A 19120-nucleotide genomic window follows, 5' to 3' on the forward strand; every position below is an offset into this window, starting at 1 on the left:
CACATAGTTGTCAAATTCTTAGCATGTTGTTGATGCCATTTTGACATTATATCTTTTTTTGTATGATTGTAATGTATCGTGTTTTCTTTTTTTCTCATTGTTGGTTTCTCTTCTTGTGAAGGCTTAATAAATAAACAAATAAATAAATAAATAAATTTGAGAGATTTTTGTGTTAGCTTTATTACTTCGCCATTATACAATATATTTCTCGTTATACACGTACGCCATAAATGAGACTATGTATCTTTTTTGTTTTGAGTTTATTTTTACATGTATATGATTAATGTAAGCGTTTTGGTCTTTGAGTAATTATTTGATGTTTGTACAAGGATAAAGAAATTACATTTGATGTTTAAAGATTAAATTAATATCATATCAAATGTTTTATGAAGTAACAGAGTTTGCTAAAGGTTAACGTTTCATGTTCGCCATTTTCCACGCATTAACAAAATCTAGCCTAACTCATCTTTGATTCATTTCTGTTCTATGTATTTGTAATCTTTTTTCCCCTTTTTCGGCAGCAAGTGTAACTAGAACCATGTCTTTCGTATCGAGTTCTTGTCAGCCGGGGGGCAATTAACAACTAGTACTAGGTTTGTAGACGTGCATGTACTATACGCGTCATCCTTTTGTAGTTGGGCTGAACCCTGCCTCACAACAAAACCCACGAATACTACTTTAATAAAATATAATTCGATACCTTTGCCAATCTAGGCAAATGATCTTACACATTGGACAGTGTGTTGGAGCCTTGAATGAAAGCTCTAGATTACGCAAACGTGACAAATGCAGTGTTACTATTTCATGATGTGTTGATCGTATACACTTTCTATATTGCATACTTTAGTAAATGTAATCCTCACAAACAAACAAACAAACAAACTAACTAACTAACTAACTAACTAACTAACTAACTAACTAACTAACTAACTAACTAACTAACTAACTAACTAGCTAGCTAATAAAATAAATTGGTTCATAATGTGGCGATTCGTTCTGGATTCTTTTACTGCTTTCGAAGACGACGGTGGTGGCGGTGGCGGCGGTGGTGGTGGTGGGGTGGTGGTGGTGGTGGTGGTGGTGGTGGTGGTGGTGTCATGATTGACATGTGGAAATAATGTTTGTGGGCCTACGGATGACAAATGTATGTGATACGTACAAACTAATATAATGAATTCCGTGCATATGACCATGAATAGTGCAATTTCATTTTTATGGATTCCTCATAGGAACAGAATCGTGGCAAATACTTAAAACAATTACACCTACATCGCTGACAGGATATGCCACGTCATTCTACAGACTCTGCACTAATGACACATACCATGAAGCCCTGAAGTCAGCCTGTGTCAATGTTCTGCAATTCGAGTAGAATAGTATGCCTCCTGTAAGGACAAGTGTAAGATTTTGGATTATTGTGCCTTCAGACATTACCTGTACATGAAATTGTATGCATCACATTGTGAAGAAAAGCAGACAGCGCCTCACATCTCGCCTCAAGTCTCGCCTCACATCTCGCCTCACGCCTCGACATCTTTCAAATTAAAAAGATATTGAATTTAAACATGTCGGAACGTCCATCTATTGCATAAGCTTGTATTATACAAGATATGAGATGTCACTACCAAAGATATATGTATTATTTGTATTATATCTTTATCACATAAATACGCACAAATCTTCACCTGTGCAATGCCAAACAAGTGCTCAGAATGACTTCTTTCAGTCATTCCACTATCGTCACCGTTTCGTAATAATGATGTTTTTTCAGTACACTGGTCAGTGCAGGCATTACATTGCATACATGCATGGTCGGTATGAGCCTAACATACAGAGGTATTATAATATGTATTTAACTTTATCGTCAAATTGTGAGTGATCGGTGACGATATACATGACAAATCCCAGATTGTGACCAGTGCAGATGACCAACAAATTCTGACAATCTTCACTTACATTTTCAGACTAAACCAGATATTATATCACCAGGCTACGTCCAATAATTTAATAATTTCGGCTGAGAAAGCATACATAGTACAACCTAACCCCTCGATCGTCAGCTTGACCACGCGACATGTAATGAATAAACGTCGTATAACTACGAAATTTGCATATATAAGTCGTCGAGCCCTATTTTTATACGCGATGGATGTGATGAAACGTTAAAAAAGTATTTGTAATATTCGATTCAAATTGCTGAAAAATTATATGGATTGTCTTAATCTAAATATACTTCTACAAAAAAAAAAACGCTTTCATGTACACCATTTGAGATGGGTAGCCTATATAGTTTACATTTCCAAGTTAACCTGCGATTATATATAAAATCTTAATTTTGAGATTTTAACTGCCATTTATGTTGCTGTCATTTTTGTGTTGTAGAAATTTCAAAATAAAATTATTATTTACAACGAAGGTTGGGAAAATGTTTAAATAAGTAATGATAAAATTATTACTAATGACATTATGACAAGAGAATCTAGTTTGTTCATAATCATATTATATCGGGGGGAAATCTTTAGACCTAGCCAACCAAAATAGATGAATAACGACATAGAATCAATTGTTACATATAGGAGGCACTTGGTATAAATGTTTGGATGGTAGGTAAGGTGGCATTATATACGATTCATGAGTATTTTATATCAAACTTCCCAGACTCGACTATGACGAATGTATAACGCAATGTTTTAATTTAGGACTTGTTCCGACAGAAAAGTACCATTCACAAAACGACGTAACCTTACAAGTCTTTGCATTTCACTATGCTTCCTATGGCGGGACTACGTAACCATTCAATCGCCGATGAGTTTCTCATTAGCTGCGTTCTTCCCTCCAACATACGTATAATATACGACAAAAAAATATCTTATCTCCGACAATTCGAAGCCATACAAATAAAAGAGAATTTTGAATGGCCTCAGATAATGAAGATGCAGTGCGTAGTACCGCGTATCACAATATTTCTTGCAATATTCAGTATATAGTCGAAGATTCGTTTAATCATTAAAAGGAAGGAGATCAAGTCACAATCTAGATAAAGATTTAAATCGCTACGTGTGGATAAATTAAACATGTCGTCTGATTTCACGATGTGATCAAAATCATCACTTGTAGGTCGCCTTCTAAGATGTCCTCTCATATTTCATATAATATAAACGCCATAGGTATATGCGAAAGGTATATGCAAATCATAACATTTCCACGAAAACAAACAGCGAACAAAAGTGAAAAGGCAAGAATTTATATTTCATCAAAATAAAATATAAACTAAACTAACACCTATTATTGCTGGTTATCTTTGTCTCTGTGTTTGGTTATTGTTTTCTTTGCGATTTCGTCTTGGTTTCGAATTATATACCGCCATGCATTGATTGCTATGCTGAAATCCGTCATTTGAACAATTTTGGATGAGGAAGCCGAGATCTATAACTTCGAAGTGGAGGAGAAAATCAGACCAAGTAAATTACATAAGGGGCTTGCTTTGAAGACTCGGATTTGTACAGTTTCCCCGTGTGAGGGCGTTGCTCTAGGCGGATTGGATGGAAGTTAAACTTCGATTAACTTTAATTACTAACTCTTCGGAAAAATCCTAGCTCGATGAACTTGAGGAATATCACCATTTTGCAGATTTACGAAAGCCAAAGATTATGGACAGAAAAAAATTGTGTTTTCTAATTTAAACTTCAGTAAGTTACCAGTCAATAAACGCGGCTCGGTATTCACATTCCGACGAACTCAGCTGCGACGCAAACCAGAACAGTAGGCAAACCTTTGCACCACTTGCCCTATTAGGGGTACCCCTCTATTAGGGGTACCACTCTCCCTCCCCCACCTGATGTCTAGTATCATTTAGAGTCTCATTGTGGTTATTTTTAATAATAGACTTGTACGGTAACTTTGAAAGAGAATGTCGATGGATCTCAGGTCAATATTTTCCCTTGTCTTTCCCATGCCATAATTCATGGACTGAGATCAACCTTTTTCCCTTGCCTTTCCCTTCCCATAATTCATGGAACTCGATTCAACCTTTTCCCTTGTCTTTCCCATGCCATAATTCATGGAACCGAGATCAACCTTTTTCCCTTGTCTTTCCCTTGACATATTTCTTGGAAATCAGTGCAAACTTTTCCATTGTCTTTCCCTTCAATACCATATTTCATGGAAATCAGTGCAAACTCTTCCCTTGTCTTTCTCTAGAATACCATATTTCATGGTACTCGGATCAACCTTTTCTCTGTTTTACCGTATTTCAGTGTCAAAAATTGCCAAGCTATGTTTCATAAGTTTTTAACAATATTTTTAAAGTGAATGTTTTGAAATACCAAACAATTATCTTCCATAGCGTAAGAAATAAAATGAATTTTGAACAGCCAATCGACAACATATCAAATACTAGAAAGTCAAAGTTGTGGATGCAAGGGAGGCATCAACTTTAAAATTGGCACAGATAAAAATATTCTTGAGAAGAATTCCATGATCAGCAGGTCATGGGTACAACGCCCTCTGGTGCATGTAGGATTGTCTATGACCATCGCCAAAACAGTACGGCTGGTCGGCCGAAATATTCATATAAATTGGGTCGCCATATTATTTAAAACTCGTCTCTAGTCATGAAAGGGTTAATGCTTTGAAATAAAAACAAGAACCTAACACAACTGATTTATCATTTTATTTCCACCCACACTTTTGCTAATATCTCCATAAAGTTAGTATTTACTGAAAATTGTGATTTCTCTTTCTTGTATATACATAATGACGTTTGGATGAGGGGGAGGGGGGGGTACAAAAACAGACAATCCTGGGGTACTATTGTGTCAGTTTTTGATGTGTGCACTATGACGACTCTTCTTGATTGACATGACAAATGATTCGGGAATACTTCCACGAGTCGACATCATTTGTCAGAAGTCCAATTTAAATATTTCTGCAGCTTCCGGCAATCTTGTACAGCACACTCCGTTGATCATGTCTACAGAATGACGACATGTTTACCCGTCGTATCGTCTATCTCGCCACGTACTCAGCTTCCATCAACCGAAAATTCAAAAACTTTACTATACTTACTTCAAATTAAAAGAACGAGCCAAAATTTTAGTTTGAGGAGAAAAATGCTCATATTACACAGCGGAAATTGGCGCGTTTCAAATAATCAACTTCCGAAACCATGTTTTTCTCTCGTTAGGGAATCAGTGTTTATTTGTGCGCCTAACGAGCTGCAATTTACTCCCATCGTTCCGTCAACCTATCGTCTAGAAGCAGCGAAGCGTTTACACTCCACTCTTTACAAGAGTCATGTAACTAGCAAAACAAAAAAAAGGCAAACTTTGATAAAATTACCAACGAACTAATGATCGATAATTTTGTTTCGTTACAGTATGCATCGCCTGTCGTCTGCTCATTCTGTGGGCCGCGTGGTAATTGGCCACGTGACATACTTGTTGAGTCATTTTACACAACCACACACTTTTCCAGACTGTTAAGAATACAATGTACCAAGGAGCTTTGACGAATTATCAACCACAGGAATATCGATCGTGATACAAACAAAACTATCATGAAAAACGAAAAAACGCCGACGGTTTTATAATACGTGTTTTATTGAAATATTTAGCTTTTTATACAATGATCCGACAACTCAACATTGTGCATTATTTAAGTAAATGTCCTGTTGGAGTCTGTCTGAAAATGTTATACACACCAAATATTTTGTCATATTTCTACACGTAAATATATATTTAACACTGTGCTAACAAAAGGCTCCCGTCTAATATTCAAACCTAACCATCTACTATAATAACGTTACCAAGGGAACGTTACGTCAACCAATGAAATGCATATATTTCATTCTTAAAACTTAAAGCATAGAAATTATTATTTTTTTTAAAAACTCGGAATATATATATAGAAATGTGAAATCCTGTCATTTATAAAGATTTTTAAAACCGGTATAAGCTGTATGTGGTTTTTAAACACCTTTCCACGATATCATCGAAGTTAAACACAAATCATCTATATACACTTAACGGAACTCTCCGTTACTTTCATGTCTTTTCGACAATAAACTTACACTCTATTTGAGAGAAATAGTCAATCCCATTCCTAGAGATAAATGGGGGTAAGATTAAAACAATTTTGAAATAAAAAATGGGAAATGTAAAATTGATTTTAGTCGAATTTTATCCACCACTAGTCGACGGCTACTCATAGTCATATACAAATGTACTATACTAAGCGGGCGCGTTAATCGACTCAAAGTGAAGGGACTCCTTCGTCACAAATAAATAACCCACATTTCTGAACGTATGTGTATTACATTACATACAGTATTTTCCTTTGAAGTACTCATTATGTGAAGTGCAATGAGACAAACAATAAAATGGTGTAAATGTCAGTAAGGTTTTTGACAAGCCAGATCACAGGGGGCTCAGGCTCAGTTAGTTTTGTTTACGAGAACAAAAATAAACAAATAAACCACCAAAAACATATAAATGAATAAATAAAACCAAACAAACAAATACTGACCCCAAAAAGTAGTCACAATTGTAGATACCCCACTACTGGGGGGGGTCAGAATTTGTTTGGTTATATTTACTTATTTGGGTATTTTATTTGGTTGTTTGTTTGATTATTAATTTTGTTTGTTTGTTTGGTTGTTTGTTTGTTTGGTTGTTTGGTTGTTTGTTTTCGTAAACAAAACTAACTGAGCCTGAGCCCCTGTGGTCACAAGACAATTCGTACTTATTATCATTGTATTACCAAGTTATCGTCACTGTAAATTCGTTCACCTTTTCCTAACACAATACAGGTTTCATTTTGCCCGAGGGTTCTGTAGGTTTTTTCTTCTCATTTTTATGACACATTTTTGCTAATGTACACGTATGCATGACAACCTATTAAGTGAAGACTTTAAACTGTCAGCATTAAATTTATATTTATTACTATCATCCAATTGATCAATGTGGAGTAATAAACCTTATCTTAACCCATGGGTATAAAGTGAATTATTTAATAATGCAAAAAATATACCATTTATACAAGATAAAGTATTGCCTGAAATAATATGTGGTTTCAATTATTTGTATTGTTTTACTTGTTATCTGCACCGACGTTTGACGGCTCTAGGAAGTCCTTCCCCCCCCCCCCCTCTCTCTCTCTCTCTCTCTCTCTCTCTCTCTCTCTCTCTCTCTCTCTCTCTCTCTCTCTCTCACAATATCTCTCGATTCACGATTTAAGAATTACATATGCTACTTTTAGATTAACGTCTTGAGCACTGTCTCTTGCCGCAAAGTCGGATCAAAACAGTATGTGCAATGGGCGGTGTGTACAATGTAATTTTTCTTCATCATTTTCGTTAGATATATATACAACTGTTTTACAATACAATCTTGTTCATTTATGACGGAACGATCATCGCATTCAAAAATATCTGTGAAAGACCTTTGTTCAAAGTATGTCACATTAAAGTTGACGTTGAGGTCTCAAATTCACGTCTTTTACACAGTATTGTTATTACGTCAATGCAGAGCGTACAAAATTGTACTGAAAAGCAGAGCTGCAAAAAGGTTGGTGCCCTCAACGACGATTTTCGTAGAACCAGCAGAAATGACTTCGTTGTTGCAGTAATTATCGCTACAGCAGTAATAGCATTCTGTAACAGAGCTAGTTTCCATACACACTGTCTCAGACGCTGCGTCACATGAAAGTTCAAGTCCATCACCAACATAGGAATCATTGCAGCTTCTCACAATGTACCCATCACTGTCAATAATTGTCTAAAATGTAAATATTAAAAAAATACATAAACTCATGGAATGTGGGCACACAGGAACATGCCATAGATTGAACATTGCCGCAAAATATTCCTTCATATTCGTAAAAAAACGAAGTGCTATTGACGGGTCACTATGGACGCCATCAATTAAAGTTCAAAGATAGGTCTATGTTATCAGTCGAAAGAGGGCGGTCTTTATGATAATACTTTAGGTGTGTGTCTGATCATTTACCATACCATGATTGACTTACCCAACAATTGTATAAGCAAGTTTCGTTATAGTTGCCAGGGTTACTGATTGTTGCCAAGTCGGATGCGCAGTCAGAGTCGACACTTTCATCACATACATAACATACAACACCGTCGGAACCTAGAAACAAAAAAGATATGTTCTTTGTCTTAGATGTTCAACATACAACTACAACGGGGGTGGGGGTTTCTGTGCTCAACAAGATACTAAAGCTGGAGTCAGAATTTACGGCAGGGGGGCCTGGGGAGAAATTATTTTGGTCAAAAAAACATTTCGCATCCCCCCCCCCCCCCTTCGCGCACTCAAAAATGTCTCACATTGGGCTGTACTTGGAGATGCGTAGTCAGCATGGTTTTATCTTTCAATTTTGATTCTGGGCAGAAAAAACATCCCCCATGATAGTTAGCGGGGAGGGTGTGGGAGAGGTTTCCCCCTCCCACAGTAACCACTTTTTATAAACTAAGGACATGTAGGAGGCTATTTAATGGCATAGAATTTCAAACCATGACACATTATCGAAAACCATAGAGTACTTGAAAATTGTCTTCAATACCCCAATTTTACTCGAGTCAATGCATTACTATGCAACTGTATGGTTATATTACCTACACTTTAACTTACGTATTCAGAGATATTTTGGCAGACACACACATTTTCTTGGCTAGCTATTGACTGCCTCATAATTAAATGTATGGTAGGTAAATGGGTAAATGAAGTGCACAATTTTGCAAAGTACAAGGCAGTAAACGGTCGCTCCTGAGGTTTAATTTGGTTCAAATCATGGGCAAAATATTTCTGGGGGCTTCCCCTTTTGATCAGACCATCGGAATTTTCATGTCCCCCCCCCTTGAACCCTCAATTTGTTTCATGCCCCTCCCCCCCAAAAATATCTCCCCAAGGCCCCCCCCCCCGCCGTAAATTCTGACTCCAACCTATCCCATCTTCAACTCATGACTTGCTGAATTGCTTGATTTTCTGATATGCAAAAAGGGCTTTCGAGAGTATTTCAAAAACCACCGTGAGAGGCGCCAATAGAGCCTTAATGTCGGCACTGTAGCAGTCAAGTCTTCACTTCTCATGGAGAGGTTCGTAGTTTCAATTTTTTGTTTAGCTTTCTCAGTTACATGGAACGAACGAACTCCTGGAATAATGACAGGTTTGAGATGTACCTCCCGTCGATATAACAGCAAATTTCACCCGTGAAGACAACTGGTTGCCGTACCGCATCGAACATGTTCGCCGTGAAAGTACAAACGATATGTCCAGAAATAATCACTCCTTCGCCCCAACGAAATATGAAGATACATATATTATTACGAAAATGATGTTTCTTAAATACCATATTAATGTCTACGTACTTATTAAAGATAAAACCGTGTAAGATCCAATGATGGTCCATTATGTAATGTAACAACGTTCTTTTGTTCTCTAAATATAGATGTAGATAACGACACTAAATGACAGCAAACAATACTCAAAAACGGATATGGTTAACTCATATTATCTCCATGGTAACGACGGAGATCATTGATAATATTTATTTTGTCGCCTGAGAACAAATACCTATGATATAAGACCACAAGAACTATCCAATATTTGTACTGAATATATTGAATTTAAAATATTATTCTAAAGACTGGTAGACAAACATAGATAGATTAAATATGAAGTTAACGATAGATTATACTACACCTATTACCGTTTAGAATTAAATGTATATTAAAAACTAATTTCAAACTATTAAACTGAGAATGAATCACAACTTTTGCTATTAGTTGCATCGTCATTAAACTATTATTCCCTTTTGCGAGACATGCTACTTTACAGCATCGATAAAACACGTAGCTCCCAGCGGAAAAAATGTGCTTTGGCCTATGAGAAAAGTAGGTTGCTAATGTCGTGATTCGATTATCGCAAGGCGTGAAGAACATTGTATAGTCATGTGACACAATTTTACAGTATTTCACGTGACCAGACCAAGATCTATTTTTGTTGAGAAAAAGATGAAACAGTTTCTAACTGTCTTGACGAACAATGATATCGCAGGGTGATGTAGTCCTGTAGTACGTACGTTTAGACTAAAACGATTCGAATCAAATCTGCATTACGTCATACCGACTACCTCACGTGAGTCAGCTGTGGTTTGCAATGTAGAGATTAAACTTGATAATCTCGATAAACCGAAGATTAGGTCAAATCCCTTTTCATCATGGAGGTCAAGTAGAAATTCAATTCTATCTTACATCACAATGTAATAACGTTAACGTTGACCATAGACCTTGGTGGTGGGTCTATGCATTGACCAAGAAAACTTAACACTACGTGTCCAAAATACACTCAGACCATTTTGTTGATTTTGTTGATGGCGCTTGACCTTAATTCACCCGGTTTTTATTTCACTTAGAGACAGTTGGGATGGAGTCGTAAGAATATCAACAATGTGTTAATAATACGTCTGAGTTATTGAGAAGGTACTTTAACTTAACACCACAACACAACACAACACAACACAACACAACACAACACAACACAACACAACACAACACAACACAACATGCAAAGAGTACAAAATGCTAGCGTTTCTCCGTGGTAACAATTTTTACAAACATTCACCCCATCACTACCAAGGATATCAGTAAAAGCATAAATACGCAATTGACCCTGAAACTGTGTATCTTAATCGTTTGTAGTTAAATTATTTAAACTAATGCCTGAAAAGGTTGTTTGAAAAGTACCAAGAATCTTATATTGCACTGTGTTATTTCATAGAAATTTTGCAAAAGTTTCAAGTTTGCAGCCAAGTCAAATAATACTATGATGAAAACTTAGATTTCTCAGATATGTATAACAAGTTTCATATGAAAATACTTCCCACCATTGAGTTAGGTTTCTCTATCATGCATAAAATTAATTTCTTACCCGAAGTAGTTACTTCACTAACTGTTGTTGTGTCCTGTGTTACTGCGACAGTCGTCCCGGTTGTTTCTGTGGCAAAAGTGGGAGTGCCTGATGTTCCTGCCGAAGCAAGTGTGTTGACGGTTCCCGATGTTCCTGCTGTAGCGGTACCTGATGTTCCAGTTGTAACGGCTGTGGTAGCCACAGACGACTGTGCCACTATCTTCTGAGTAACACTCACTGTCATGTAAAATATAAATACACACTGGTTTGTTATTTCTTTGTAGAAGACGTGTAGAAGTTAAAACTTGTTCTTTTCAGGGCATTTTTCGACCCACTGTCATTTACCTTCACAACATACATATACATATAACACACATACACACACACACACACACACACACACACACACACACACACCAAACGCCAAACGTGTCAGTTTCCATCGTCGTTGCTATAGTAACATACCTTTTGGGGGTGTTTACAGACCTCATATAAAACTTCCCATGTAGCACATGGGATATTGAACATTTGATATAGCTCACGTTTCAGTGGAAATGTCAAATAACAATTATACAATATGTAAATGAATTTGTTGCATTGCAAATACATCATTTCTCTCATCAATTTTATTCCTTAAATTGTTGACACATTTATTTTGGGAGAGGGGTAAATAGATGAAATTTGACACGCTTTGGCATCACTTGTTACATAATAATTTCCATGGCAATAAGGGATTACTCTGGTAGCATCAATATGACGTCACCCGTATGTTTTACCAATGATCTAAACAAATATTAAAATTAATAGATACATCAGATCAATGATTTACTATTCTCCATAGAAACCACGTAAACAATGACATGATTTACATATGTCTGGAATGTTTAAGAACTCCCTAGATACCGTTATTAAAATAATAAGTAATGATATATGTGAAATTAAGGCAAAATTAATTAAATAGTGTCCGGCTACATGTTCTGTTTTATTTCAAATTTTAAAAAAAAAATAACTCCGGTATTTGTTATTGAGAAACTATCAGGTGATTGGTTGGTATGTGTTTAGTAATTCAAACTTGACATATACTTTAGCATGTATAGAATTTCTCAAGTATTAGTATTACTATACGTCAAATTAACGGGAATATGTTGACTTTTTGTAAATTGTGTTGTGTATAAATAACATATTAAGGATGGACAATACTTACCTAGCACCAATAGAAATAGCAAGGATGAGATACACTTCATGGTTACCTGGAAGAAAACAAAACATGGCTTTAAAAAATCCTACTACTTGTAAGTGGCAAGGGACCAAATGTACTGTGTTCATGCCAAAGTGGTCTTTAAGTATTTAAAATCCGGCCACTAGACAGTCCATATACATTCTAGTCACAATATAGTCTGTCTACATCGCGATCTGAGAGTTTGCTTCGCTGGCTGGTGAGACAGCGAAGCAAAATCACAGATCACGATGTAAACCGACCGAGTATAGTAGTAGGGTGAAACAGATAATGTGTCGGATTTAAACTCAGTCTGTAATGGTTTTACCTATACACCAAAGTTTGGGAACGAGGATAAAGCGTACATACCGCGTATAGAGGTCCTTGCTGGTTTATTATTGAAGTTTAGATTTGAAATGTTCCAAATAGCCAATAAGGAGACCCATAGAGTAGATATATGAGAATATTTTGTATCATAATTTACAAGAGAGGATTGTTTCATAAAGTAGTTATACTTAGCATAGTGAACATCCCAGACAATCTACAGTAACCTATTGTAAACTATAAATATTATTGTATTTGTTTAACAGTCTACCATCAATAGTGCACCTCTCATATTTCTATTTGTCTTGATCAATCATAAGTTTGTTGCTAGTAATCACACCTTACAACAGCATCATGTTTGCCTGCCGTTTACCTTGTAGAGCGTACAAAGCTGTTTTATAGAGACGGTGTCAACATTTCTTAACTTGAAGTTTTAGTAAGTTTTCTCCTGTTAGTTACTATTCATGTCTATGTACCATTTTGTGTAGTTTCTTGGGTTGGGTTGTTAACTTTGAAATGACAAAAGTCTGGAAATGTCAATCCCATTTATTTCCATATCAAAATCAAGTTGGAATAATGTAATCGCTAGGAATTGACCTTTGACATGAACGCTAATCGTCATTTTAGATATACGTTCCTTGCTATACTTTAGCTTTGTAAACCTAGTTTAACTTTATCGGACATTGTAATCCTGTAAACCTTGGCTCTGTTGTGTCTCTGAGCAACAAAAATTCGTTACATGGGGTGGGGGATATATTTGTTTAAAGTGTTTAAAATAAGGAGATACTGAATTCGCCCGTTGAATGCAGAACGACGTTTACTTAAAGTATAGCGAGGCTTTGTGTTTCACAACTTGTGTCAATATATTCAACTATTTCTGTATCGTTCAAGACAAATATTCTATATTGTTAAGATTTCTACAACTTTTAAATGAAGTTTTAAAAATCAATAGAATAATTTGACACATCGCAACTAACATTTACCTGTTTGGGGTGTTTTGTTTGTTTGTTTTTTGTTCAGGGATTATTTTTTCAAAATTCTGAAACACGGTGACTTCGTTCTGTTGTTTTATACGCGTCCCATTTTTTTAATTTTGATAATGTCGACATTACTCAAGCGACTTATGACGGACAAAAAATTTAAAATGTTTGTTAAAAGAAATGAACCCTAACTTTATACTCGGTACAGCATAAAATATATGTGCATCTCAAAAGACGAAACTATCCCATCATAATATAAAGTGTAAACTTACCTTCACAAAGTTTGCAAAAATGTTCAACGATGATTATTCACTTGACACTGGACCGGTGGACGTCTACACTGACTGAGTAATGAAAAGTTAGTTCTCGTGCTCTTGTATGGTTATCAGCAGACAAAATTACCTAATAAAACACATTGCATCTATGACAACACCATGGCAACAGAAAAACAAACCCCCCAAAATAAAAGATATGATCAGTTTGTTCAGTCGATTTAATCACTAACTATAATTATGTTTGATTTCATATCTAAATTGTTAACTAGAACTTGACCGCAAAATATCGAAGATTTTTGAAAAAAATAATATAAAAATTTCAGAATGAAGGTACAAAATGTATGTGTAAATTAAAGGGGTTGCACACTTATGTTGTAAAAATCTCTCCTCATTACTATCAACTGGATTTTCACAATTCGCAATAACATGATTACACACACAGGCATCATCGGCTTTGCAGCCTTACGTAACAATAGGACTTCGGACCCTGTCCTCCTAGTGGTTGCCATTGGCAACAGTGGCTGTCAACGTGATGTGTTCTTTGCCAACAACAAACATGCAAACTTCAGCTAGTATCCCCGCGTTTAGAAAACATTGCAACCCTGGGTAACAACCGTTGCAGTAAAACAGGCCATGGTATTTAAGTCTACGGGTCTGTACATTTGTGTTATACTGTAAATCAGTGATTTATCAAAATCAACAAAATCTTTATCTACAGTAGGCAGATTTGTCAAATTTAGTTATAGTGTATCAAATTTGGTTTGTTTGACATTTTTATTTATTTATTTATTTATTTTTTTTTTTTAGGGGGGGGGGGGTCACTCAATATCTTATCTTTGCAAAGACCAGTGTCTTAGATTAGTTGAACATAATACAGAAGAGATAAATTTATCAGAAATTGATTATTTCATTGATTGGTTGGTTGATTGATTGATTGATTCATTGATTGATTGATTTTAGGTAAATACGCACGGTAATACAATAGTTATGGTTTATACTGCTGTTAAGTTAATGTAATTGCATAACATCTGAGAACCTGTTTTTTGTTGTTGTTTTTTTTTTTTTTTGTGTGTGTGTGTGTGTGTGTGTGTGTGTGTGTGTGTGTGTGTGTGTTTGAAAGCGGATGGTGTACAGTTAAATCAGAGTTTTATCGCGGCTGTTTCCATGTAAAAGTGATACAGAAGTCACAATGATATAAGAAAACATTGACCAGAGAAAAAGGGAGTTCCAAATGACGAAAAAAGGATGTTGGATCTACTCTGAAAATACCGGGTACATCAAGTTGACAGAAGATGATCTGTTTCAAAAGGATGGAGTCCTAACCTAACACGTGGGCGCTCATTCAACTCGGATACTCACCCGTCAATCAAAGCTTCTGTGCGCGTAACGAAGAGCTAGCGTATGTATGTAGCATGATACAGCAAAAAAAGCAAATGATTTAATCAAATAAATAAATATATTCTGGTTATTTCAACTCAAAATGCGGGTTTTCTCCTAAATAGATAGACAAATAGTCACCCTTTGGCTCTCAGTTATAAAGTCGTTCATCGAGAGACAAGAAATTACCCTGGCACCAAAGTACATTGTTAATAAACTAATCCGCTATCCTAATGTTTGTGTTCTGTCAGTCACATTACTTGATGTCACGTACTGATTCCTCAACAAGAACCAAAGTCAATTAACTTTGTCACACGATTATATCAGACACAAAAGTTTAAAAAGTCTAAGGTTATTCATACATAATCTTTCAAATGTTTTGAAACCTTGGACTGGCGACGACAGACTTAGCAACAGAATTAACGATTGGTGATAGCATATCATATCATATAACAAAGGACAGAAAAAAGAAACAAACAATTTTGACAACGTATGTATTGAAAACCTTATAAACTTTGAACATGTGAACCGATAAACAGAACATTACCCTCTCCCTTACAAACGAACAATAGAGTAAAATGTGACACAGAACAACGTCATTTGCCATTATAAATCAAAATATCATTTAATCTCTTATAAGCAAACCATTTAGTCAATTCTATATGCACTTTAGAATGGTCCTGCCGCGATTTAGTTCTCGAAGTTGCTATGAGCAGCGCCCTCACTCATTTGCATTCGTGTGCAGGCGAAGATAGTCTAGGGCAGCGTGCGAAATTAACGCCGGTCCTTCGGCCCGAGACCAACAGATTTCCGTTCGGACCGACAGTTTTTCAGAATTACAACAACTTATCGGTCCTTATGACCGACTGAAATTTGGAGTAAATAATAACATTTATTCAAAGATATATCCAATTTCACCTACATGAGTCTGATCTTGTGTTACCTATTTTACTCTCGACATCTCGTTCAAGTCAAGCGACACAGAGCTAGCTCGCTCCGTGTTGTTGTCAATGTTGATATCATGTCTACATATGACGTAGCATACAGCATTTACTTTATGAAATTATGTTAGCAAACACATGATTGGCTGAATTTCTCTAATTATTTTTGTCTTGTCTAATCAGAACGTCTTACACATTCAGACTCATTGTACGCATTCGGTGCATGCGTCTTTTTCCGCCATGTTATCGTAATCATTGTTGTAAAGTTTACTGTTCGAAGTGTATGAAACTTTTAACATGTTTGAGACAGTTCCACGTTGTATTTATAAAGTATGTGGCGATATTTAGAAGGCGGCAATGAGCTTCCGAAGAAGAAGACGAAAGAGACACTGTTTTTTTTAAAAGGCTGGTATTAAAGCCGGTAAATGTTAGCGGGTTTCCCGATCAATTTACCGGAGTTCCCCCATGTGTGTGGCCATGATCAAAACAAACTGACGGAAAACATATAAACTACTCTGAAAATGGCGTTGTAACTAATAAAGAAGGCAGGTACACTTCGTAAAACATCTTCAGTACGATAGTTTTGTTTTTGTAAAAACAGTAAAAAAATGCGTAGTCTGATTGCTTTCAATTTGATGCATATGATGATGTATGTCCTGTCATGTTGTAATCAACGTACTATAAACTTAGAAATGTAAGTTGCATTTTTGTTGCCATTGTTGTATCTGGAAAATTACTGCATCATGCCAAACACGGGTACATAGTGGATGACACATTACAGTACAGTTACCATATCACGTTCCCACGTCAAAAACAACTCGCACTGTAAGACATGTTTAGCCATGATAGTTCTCTTCATCATGGTCAGATTTCTTACACAAACAACCAGAGACGATACTCAATACACCACGGTAGGGTATACGGGTAGGGCTTTATGGGGAGGGGGGTGGCTTCTGTACATATTTGTAAAGACTGAAGGAAGACGAAACCGCTCCGTGTCACTGTGTGGATGGAAATTGAAATAAAGCAAATGCACAGTTTTCAAGAGGGATAGTTATGCGACAAAACCTATAGTCTATAGTCTATAGGAACAGATTATGCGAGAATGAATATTCATAGTCTCTGGGTTCATAGTTATACAGATGAAAACTTCTACTCATAGAGTCAAAAAGTACTTGCTTGTGAATCCAAAATTTACTTCCAAGTTATTTTTTGACTCTGTTAGTGGAAATTTTATGAAAAAATAGTGGATAGTAAACAATTCGTTGTACTCTCTTTTACTTTTATATCTAAAGATATGTTGTATCATATTAAAGTTCAAAATCATTTAATCTGTAAATGGGGGGGGGGATGTAGATACAGGTAGTGAACGTGAACTGCATTGAGTATGGACCAGCAGTTTTCCTTAAGGACCAGCAGCATTTGCTACATGTCGGTCCTTATGACCAGTAGTCATTTTCCCTTAAGTTCACACACTGGTCTAGGGCATGTTGTCTCCCTTATTAGTGTCACACTCATACTTTAGTTTACCTATATGACATATTATCGACAAACAGTTAAGACCACGCCATAGGTATTCACATTCTTGTCAGCTTTACGAGTCAAAATGATACAACACAATGTATTTTATGTACTGATAATGTTGTTGAAGACGGTCTTTGATTGTAGATTGTATAATGATATTCGGTCATGCACAGTTTATGAAGACAACAACTGGTATACAACCAAATGTGAATCTTGACAATGTGCAACTTTTCTCTAGGAATCATATTAAAACATTCTTTAAGTATTTATACAAAATGTTTATAAGAAGGAGGAAAGCTATTCCAGTTACATAATCCTCCCCTACTAAGAAAAGTGATTCATGGTTATATACTAACTTAGGGGAAAAGTGATACTTATGATTCACATTTTCTTGAAGACCACACGTGAAGACTTATTTGGGTACAAGAGACTCAAAAGCCAATTGCTTGGCTGGGGTTTCACAGTAATCACTACTTGTATATTGCAAAGAATTTTGCTTTACTTGTACGTGTGTATTTATGTATGTGAAACAGTGTCACTACAATAAAATAATATCTGTCTATCTATCTAGTAACAGAGTGTGCCAAATTTACATTCTTTCTGAAATTTTGACAAATGAATTTGTCGAAACTCTAGTGCATAAACATTCAAAAGTTGTACAAAACATCGGTCTTGTAAACTGACTGACGGGCTCCGATTAATTTCGAACAGAGAATTGATAAACGTCATATTACCCTACGAAGGTCAAAATATTTGATGAAAAAAGATCTTCTAGTATACACAACTTAAAACGTTTCAGGAAACGAAAGACGTTCAGATGACATCATCATCCGCCATCTTTCTTCGGCTGTAAAGGAAATAGGATGACGTGGAAGAAAATTTCCTGGAACCGACCAATAGCATCTACTATACTATCTGCCCCTTTGACTGTACTTTGGTTGGGTTTCTTCACATTTGATACCAATATTTTCAGCCACGATATCTAAGCTAATTACGGTGTCTCTAATGTGCGTTCATGTGAACTACAGGCCGTGTAGTATGCAGTTTAAAACTGAACTCATGGTTACTGCCTGTTGTATACGTCTTCTTGATTGTAAACTATTTTAAGACAGCAGCTACAACGGCTTGATAGTGAAAGTTCATTTTAGAGATTATACAGGCAAAGTAACCGATAAGATTACCATGTCAAACTTGAATTTGATAAAATAATTTTAAAAATTAGATTTTGCTTATAATTATTTCTTTCATATTGATTGTAAACATGTAATATTTCAAACAAACCAGTCAAAACTTACCACGTTTCTTCGATGTGTTGTTGTAGACGAGACGGGTGGGAGAAACATGAGAAAGTACTCGCGTCGTGATCTATTCCAGATATTTGATATCGGGTCAGGCCATGACCTCTCTGGGGTCAAATAACTCTATGTTATCGTACCAAGTGCCATGACTCCCCCCGTACTGCTTTCACTTCGAATGTCTCTCATCAAGGGTTCAGTAATGAGTCGTGTAAAAAACAGCGGGAAATGATGCTGTAAGATGATGGCTTGAAATCACACTCTCG

General features: G+C 36.0%; 1 protein-coding gene across 2 annotated transcripts; it reads right to left on the minus strand.

The window, feature by feature from the left end:
- Window positions 1-7205: 7205 nt before the first annotated feature.
- LOC144435832 (uncharacterized) lies at window positions 7206-18925 on the minus strand. Of its 2 annotated transcripts, none has more exons than XM_078124468.1 (6): window positions 18855-18925; window positions 13715-13844; window positions 12127-12172; window positions 10944-11159; window positions 8026-8144; window positions 7206-7775 (listed from the first exon to the last, which is right to left on the minus strand). In XM_078124468.1, exons 3-6 carry the CDS (start codon window positions 12164-12166, stop codon window positions 7518-7520), a joined length of 633 nt encoding a protein of 210 aa, XP_077980594.1. In that variant the 5' UTR covers window positions 12167-12172; window positions 13715-13844; window positions 18855-18925; the 3' UTR covers window positions 7206-7517. The 2 variants fall into 2 exon arrangements, with proteins under 2 accessions (XP_077980594.1, XP_077980595.1); XM_078124469.1 differs by lacking the exon at window positions 18855-18925 and adding an exon at window positions 18294-18386.
- Between the last annotated feature and the right edge of the window lie 195 nt (window positions 18926-19120).

The sequence above is a fragment of the Glandiceps talaboti genome, chromosome 5 (assembly GCF_964340395.1).
Source record: "Glandiceps talaboti chromosome 5, keGlaTala1.1, whole genome shotgun sequence".
NCBI classification, from domain to species: domain Eukaryota; kingdom Metazoa; phylum Hemichordata; class Enteropneusta; family Spengelidae; genus Glandiceps; species Glandiceps talaboti.